This window comes from Chiloscyllium plagiosum, chromosome 22 (assembly GCF_004010195.1).
Source record: "Chiloscyllium plagiosum isolate BGI_BamShark_2017 chromosome 22, ASM401019v2, whole genome shotgun sequence".
Taxonomy (NCBI): domain Eukaryota; kingdom Metazoa; phylum Chordata; class Chondrichthyes; order Orectolobiformes; family Hemiscylliidae; genus Chiloscyllium; species Chiloscyllium plagiosum.
Window position 1 is genome coordinate 18,785,027 of NC_057731.1, and position 7,513 is coordinate 18,792,539.

The 7,513-nt window shown below is 45.8% G+C and overlaps 1 protein-coding gene across 11 annotated transcripts in view; it reads right to left on the reverse strand.

Annotated features, from left to right (window-relative positions):
- The window catches only part of LOC122561108 (kinase non-catalytic C-lobe domain-containing protein 1), a 351,506-nt gene that overhangs the window by 197,856 nt on the left and 146,137 nt on the right, over window positions 1-7,513 (reverse strand). For all 11 annotated transcript variants that reach the window (XR_006314907.1, XR_006314906.1, XR_006314909.1 and 8 more), the window contains one exon: window positions 964-1,199. Coding sequence is in view for 7 of the 11 variants with exons in the window: in XM_043712542.1 (XP_043568477.1) it covers window positions 964-1,199 (236 nt within the window). In the remaining 4 variants the exon portion in view is untranslated. The remainder of the gene's footprint in view (window positions 1-963; window positions 1,200-7,513) is intronic.

Here is a 7,513-nt window from a genome sequence, read left to right on the forward strand (position 1 = left end):
TGTGATCGACGGGTCCAAAGAGCAAGGCATATATATAAACCCTGTACAAATCTGGAAAACCATGAATTATTGCAAAAATTATGGTATCATGCAGAATTGAACGAAGTCATTGTGTCTGTGCTGAAGTGCGATCCAATTATTTCCATTTCCTACTTTTCTCTCACAACCTTGCAAACAAAGTACGCATATTCTATTTGCTAATTCTAGGAAGCTGCTGCCAGCACTCTTTCCATTGAAAGAAGGGAAATCAGGCATGGTGTTTGATCGGGGGCGGTAGTAAAGGGGAATTCACTATCTCTCTCCCTGCACCTTGTATTCTGACTTGCTGAGGTTGAACTTTGCCAGCACCGTGTGCGACACATGGAAAGATGTTTGTGAATAATGTCTGGACCTGACAACTGCACAGACAGAAGACTGATTCGAATCGGGTACTCTGTGTGTATTCACTGTTGTTCATACGCCATTAAAATATTTAAGAATAACTTGGGTTTGGGGATTTGTTTGCACAGGTAGCCAGATGACTGTTGCAAGATTCTGAATAACATCAGGTTCAATTCCTGTTTCGGATGAAGCAGACTTGGGACCTGCTTGAACCTGGACATGCACTGTCTCTGTGCGTGATAGGCAATGTTAAAACCCACATTGACAAAGAAAAACTGCTGAGAAAGCAGCCCAAGATGAATGAATTAATCTGTGTCTACAGGGAAAGAGACATTTTGATTCCAAGATTATTTCACAAATTCATTATTTCTTGGTAACTAGAGGCTAAATGAACATGCTGCGCAGGTATGTACTTAACATTTACAAACTAGATGCATAACAGCCAGAAAACAGGCATAATTCATACCGTTTTTGAAATATTTCATATCAAACTATCCTTCCAAACAACAGCAGCATTATTCCAAAAAACAGCAGCATTATTCCAAACCAACTTTAAATTTGTAATTAGATGTTGCATAATACCTGAATACAACAAATCAGAAAGATCATTCACTTTCAAAGTATTGAATTCTCGTGATGGTGTTGCTGATAATTGAGGTTTGCTGGTGATTACTTTGGTCTCTCGACCAACTGCTTTCACCCAATTATCTTCACTACTTCTTTGTTCTCCATGCATAGGATCTGAGTTGTTTTTATTCATGGCATGCTGTTGTGCGATGTTAAAATCAGCTGGATTTGAACTTGTGGCAGCCCTTGACCTGAAACATAAATAATAATTTGAGATCACGACAAGCTTCCAAATTTGAATCAGACAGGAAATAATAGATGAAACCTCTGATTATGGTGACATATTGAAAAATGTCCATATTACTGAGGAGGAAGTGCTGGATGTCTTGAAACGGGTTAAGGTGGATAAATCCCCAGGACCTGATCAGATGTAACCTAGAACTCTGTGGGAAGCTAGAGAAATGATTGCTGGGCCTCTTGCTGAGATATTTGTATCATCGATAGTCACAGGTGAGGTGCCGGAAGACTGGAGGTTGGCTAACATGGTGCCACTGATTAAGAAAGGTGGTAAGGACACGCCAGGGAACTATAGATCAGTGAGTCTGACTGGTGTTGGGCAAGTTGTTGGAGGGAATCCTGAGGGACAGGATGTACATGTATTTGGAAAGGCAAGGACTGATTAGGGATAGTCAACATGGCTTTGTGCGTGGGAAATCATATCTCTCAAACTTGATTTAGTTTTTTGAAGAAGCAACAAAGAGGATTGATGAGGGCAGAGCAGTGGATGTGATTGAGATGAACCCTGACAAGTTTCCCAGGGTTCAGAAAAGATTTAAATGGATGTTACCAGGGTTGGAGGATTTGAGCTATGTCGAGAGGTTGAATAGGCTAAGGCTGGTTTCCTTGGAGTGTCGGAGGCTGAGGGGTGACCTTATAGAAGTTTATAAAATCCTGAGGGGCATGGATAGCATAAATAGACAAAGTCTTTTCCCTGGGGTTGGGGAGTCCAGAACTAGAGGTTTAGGGTGACAGGGGAAAGATATAAAAGAGACCTAAGAGACAACTTTTTCACTCAGAGGGTGGTACGTGTATGGAATGAGCTACCAGAGGAAGCGGTGGAGGCACCTCTCCAACCAGCATGGCACCTCTCCAATCCACTTGTAGGAAACTGAGGGAGCATAGACATGCAACGCAGGGATCAACGGCAATCAGCATCGAAATGCGGTAACAAGAAAATTGTGTGCACAGGTCCAGCCATCCAGCTCACCGAATGAGTCACGCTGCATCTCAGGGCTGCTCGTTTGCTCTCTTAGCACTCACTCAGTCAGCACCTACCTCTGTGCTTGCAGCATCCATGCCTTGCCATGCTATGCTGTACCATGCCAATTACAATGTTGGCACTTCAGCTAGAGCCTAAATGTATTAGTACTACTGTACTGCCATCCCCTTTTGCACAGACAGCTGCTTGGCATGGTTGTCAGTGAGAATCTGTCTGGGGGGTTGGGGAAAAGGTTTTGCTGCACGACACACAGACATCAGTGTAACACCTAGAGTATGTACCAGCTGTCTGTGCAGCACATTGCATAATTATTCAACCAAACTGCCATGTCGGTAACTGAATGGGGGCTAGCCCTCAGTCCAGTTAAGATGGGTTCGCTTTCTAAGCTGGTTGTCACTGTACTGTCAGCCATGGCTGCAGTCTATGCTCAGTTCAGGGGCTTGGCCATGGTCATTTGCCTTCATGGGCCAAGTACGGATATGTCCAACTACAGTTCGGGGAGTGGGCAATGGCCAATCCTGTAGGGTCAGAAGCAAGCTGTTAGGGGATAGTATATTGTCAATGAGGGAGCTGCAATCACAGCAGCCAGGATTCTGCTCAGTCATGGTTAGGAATTGATTATCACAGTTGGTCAGAGGTCTGGGAGTCTATTGATTATTCAGGAGGGTGCAAAGAGGGGCCTGGAGAGCCTGTTGGGGGGTTATGCAAAATAGGGCAGGGGAATTAAGCCTGTGGGTGGGAAAATAGAGGTGTTTGTAGAAGTAGAGGCCGCGATGATGGTAGGGATGATCTTGAGGTGTATGCGGGTAGGATGAATAACTTCAAGGGTATGGGAGGCTATGGTAATGGGTGGCAGTTGTTGGCAGTGACTACCCAGCGTGGCATCATTAAGATGTAATATCAGAGTTCAAAGGCAGGGAAGACAAATGAATGGGGAGTTCAATGCGATGGATCTCCACATGGGGGCTCAGCTGGTGAGGGGTGGAAATGGGCTGTTGGGGGATTGCAAGGTTGATGGGGATACAGTAAAGGTAAATTTGTCATTGTCCTAACCACTGCTGCAGCTACATTTCATTTACAATCATTTCTTCACTCATTTGCAATGCCTGTTGAGTCAACATGCTTAGATCAAATGCTGATCAAAGGTGATTTGCACAATTCCATTGGTCACTACAAATTGAACATTGGCAGCTCAATCATGCTGGCATTAGCAACAATGGATTAAAAAAGGCCAATGCTGGCTAAAGGTGAGACATTATTTATGCAAAGGGTTTGTGGGAATCAAAGACTATCCATTATATCAATTTAACAATGATCTATACTGAATGCAATGGGGAGTTGAAGAATTGATGTGGGTCTGGGATAAAGTTAAAAATCACAGAACAACAGGTTATAATCCAACAAGTTTATTTCGTAGTACAAGCTTTCGGAGCTCTGCTCCTTCATCAGGTAGCGAGCAAATCTAACCTGGTGTTGTGTGATTTTTAACTTTGTCCACCCTAGTTCAACACTGGCTCCTCCACACCATGGTCTGGGATAGGAAGGGGTGCAGAGACACTCCCATGAGATGTACTGTGCAGGTCTTTCAAATGGTGGCACATTCACCAAGTTGCTGTACATGCTGGGACTGAAGCTGAATGAATGATGGAGGTATGTCTTCCGTTATCAGGATGGTGCTTGTCTCTTGGTCTGGAGGAGTGCGTGCACCCCTCACCCACAGAGTATGCCATCAACGACTCTTCAGAGAGCCAAGAGTTTCTTTCACTTCTTGTGTTCCCAACGTGGGTACATGAGTCATCTCCACTGAGAGTCCTGTGCCCCGTTGTTGGTGGCATGTTGGTCGCTTGCTGTGGCAACCTACCTGGAAATGCCGGGGCCAACAAGAAACCCAGGAACAGCAGCAGTCTACGGTAGAGAACAAGGAGTACCCAGCTTAGTGAGAGGTTTGCAGCAACATGGCCACTTGGGATGTGTTGTATGTACAGGAGGCCCAAAGGTTTTCAGTCGCTACTCCATTTCCTTCAGATGTGCAAAATACAGTGTTGGTGGAAGTTCCATATTAATTTCCAATATTCCACTTTACTGTGATGGGACGACACTGTATGCCAGAGTAGGATTGGAAGGCTACAGGACTGGGAGGCCATCCTCTCCCAGTGACTGTGAAGGCAACATCTGCTTTGAACTTCCATGTGCCTGGCTCCTCCCAGGGAATGATGGGTGACCTCTGTGAGATTTGGACGCGCAAATATGTCAGGACAAGATCACACTCATTTACAAGATGGGTGCTGCAGCCTAGGCAGTAAGGTTCGGGAATACAGCTTGCTTCCCCCAGGTGCAGGGTGCCATCAACCATACACATGTGACACTACGAGGACATTGTCACAACACTGCAGAACTCCTCAACAAGAGGGGGCTTCATTCCATTCACATTCAGGTGATCTGTGACCACTTCCTGGAGTAGTGTGTGTGCTACCCTGGCAGCTGCCACCATTCCTACATTGTGGGGCATTCTTGTATACTTGGTGTGTTTGACACAGTCCAGGTACCTTTCAAAGCTGGTTACTGAGGGTCAAGAGATACGCATTGTGACCATGACCAGTGATACGACTATGCAATGCTTTAACTAATGCAGAGTACAGATAGAGTGTCGTCTATGTCTTAACCAGAGCTGTGGTGGAGCAAATATTGGAGCTGCCAGTTTCACCACTTGGGCTGGTCTTGGGTGCAGGGGAGAAGTGTTGGAGACAGGGGAGCTGAGGATGGCACTCCAGTATTGTCTGGACAATTGGAGCTAGCAACAAGGTGACATGCTGGAGACTGAGGAACTGGGGAAAGGGGAGCATTCTTTTGAGAAAGAGCTGATTGATACCTGATTTCAGTGAATAAGAGTCGGTGTGGTAGGCAATAATTGGACTGTAAAATAGTCATTGCTCATGATATCAGTTTTGGGATCAAATTGCAGTCTGTATTATTTTTTGGGTTCCTTTTTAGTGGCTGTGAGCAAAAGCCTTTGTTTGGAATTGTCACTTCTTGTCTGTGTATGATGTTCCCTTATTGGGCAATGGCAAGTTGTAGATCTCCAGTAGACTATGGTACACCATAGAGAGGGTGTTTGGATGGGATGCAGTTGAAGTTAAAGCCATTAGAATCTTGCTAGACCACAGGGCTACTCTCTCAGAAAGAGACAACTGTTGGTGGCTTAACCTGATGGTCACACGCCTCAGGTGAGGGAGCAGGCAGAAGAGGAGAGTCCTTCATGGTAACCTCAGCCAATATAGGAATTGAACCCTTACTGCTGGCATCCCTCTGCTTTGCAAGCCAGCTGTCCAGCTTACTAAGCTAAAGTGATCTGGTGGTTGAAAACTGACTAGGGTGAGAGAATGGGGTTGATGTACAAGGGAATGTCATCCATGTGCCGTGTTACGTGCTTGAGCTGCCTGGCCTTTTGGTTGCTGTGCCATTGCTCTGCCAGCGAGGGGCAACATCAGTGTGCCAACACAAACTGGGTATGCAGTGATCCTTCAAAGGCAGGAACAGATGCAATGGCTGACAGTTTTCCGAAAAATATCTGCCGATTACTGAGCTGTTCTGGGAATGGCAAGTGGTGAGATGGGGCTAGAATTGGATGTGAAGGTTGCCGCAGCAATTGGGTAGATAGTTAATGAGGCAAATTGAAAAGAAAAAGCAAGAAATTTCACTGGCATCCTGGTGAGAAGCCCTCTTCTTTACCTCTGTTAATGCTCTATGGTATCATTTTTGAATGAAATGAAAACTAATAAAAGCATATAGCAACGTTTATACTGTTATTTTTAAAAGAGACCTTATCAATAAGGGTGGAGTTCTCCCCTCCCTGGTGTGGAGAGAGTAATGATGAGCAATGACAGTAAAAATGAGAAAATCAGATTCTCAATCTTAATCTTAATCCTTACCCTTTCCAGATTTTCTCCGTGAAACATGAATGGCAGTTTCAGAATCTCATTATCAAGTTGTGACTACCTTACTTCTATACATTCGTGTCTCATTAAATCCCCAGCTCACCTTATTTGTGTGTCACTTGCAATTCTCTTGTCTTTCACAGAGAAACCAGATGGTACAAACTTCCAGCATGTATATCGGAACGGGTTCCTGGTGACTGCAGCTGTCTGAACGCTTGTCCCAAACAACATGCAACTATTTCTTCACAACCTCCTTGTATATTCCATAGCCACTGTCCTCCTAGATGCTTTGAATGTGCTAGGTGGGATCAGCAACCAATCCTAGCATATCAACATGCCTGCTCTCAGACCAACTTCCACACCACTCTAGCCCTTTAACACTTTACTTTGGAAAGCAGAGATGCCGATGATTTTCATGTTTCTGACAGGTTGCTTTACCTGCAGGGACACATATGCATCTCATGCATCTGCATAAAATGCACTGAAAGACTCTTAGATTGCTTTCTTAGGGCTCACTCTATTGCTTAGTTGGAGGATACCAGCCTCTGTGTGGATTCCCTTGCTTTATTAGTATGCAGCATCTTTAGTTCCCATTGAGAAGCCATCAGCCTCTCTGACTGGCATTGCTCTTTGGTGCAGAGGGAGAGGTGGGCAGCTTCTGATGGAGGGTGCCCAACGCCTCATCTTCACCATGGATATCCAATCCCTCTACACCTCCATCCGCCATGACCAGGGCCTCCAAGCCCTCCGTTTTTTCCTCTCCAGACGTTCCCAACAGTACCCCTCCACCGACACTCTCAATAGTTTGGCCGAACTGGTCCTCACCCTTAACAATTTCTCCTTTGAATCCTCCCACTTCCTCCAGACCAAAGGGGTAGCCATGGGCACACACATGGGCCCCAGCTATGCCTGTCTGTTTGTTGGCTACGTAGAGCAGTTGATCTTCCGTAATTACACCGGCACCACTCCCCACCTCTTCCTCCGCTACATTGATGACTGCATTGGCGCCACCTCGTGCTCCCGCGAGGAGGTTGAGCAACTCATCAACTTCACCAACACATTCCACCCCGACCTTAAATTTACCTGGACCATCTCCGACACCTGGCTCCCCTTCCTGGACCTCTCCATCTCAATTAGTGATGACCGACTTGACACTGACAACTTCTACAAACCCACCGACTCCCACAGCTACCTGGATTACACCCCTTCCCACCCTACCTCTTGCAAAAATGCCATCCCGTATTCCCAATTCCTCCGCCTCCGCCGTATCTGCTCCCAGGAGCGGTTCCACCATAGAACACACCAGATGGCCTCATTCTTTAGAGACCGCAATTTCCCTTCCCAAGTGGTT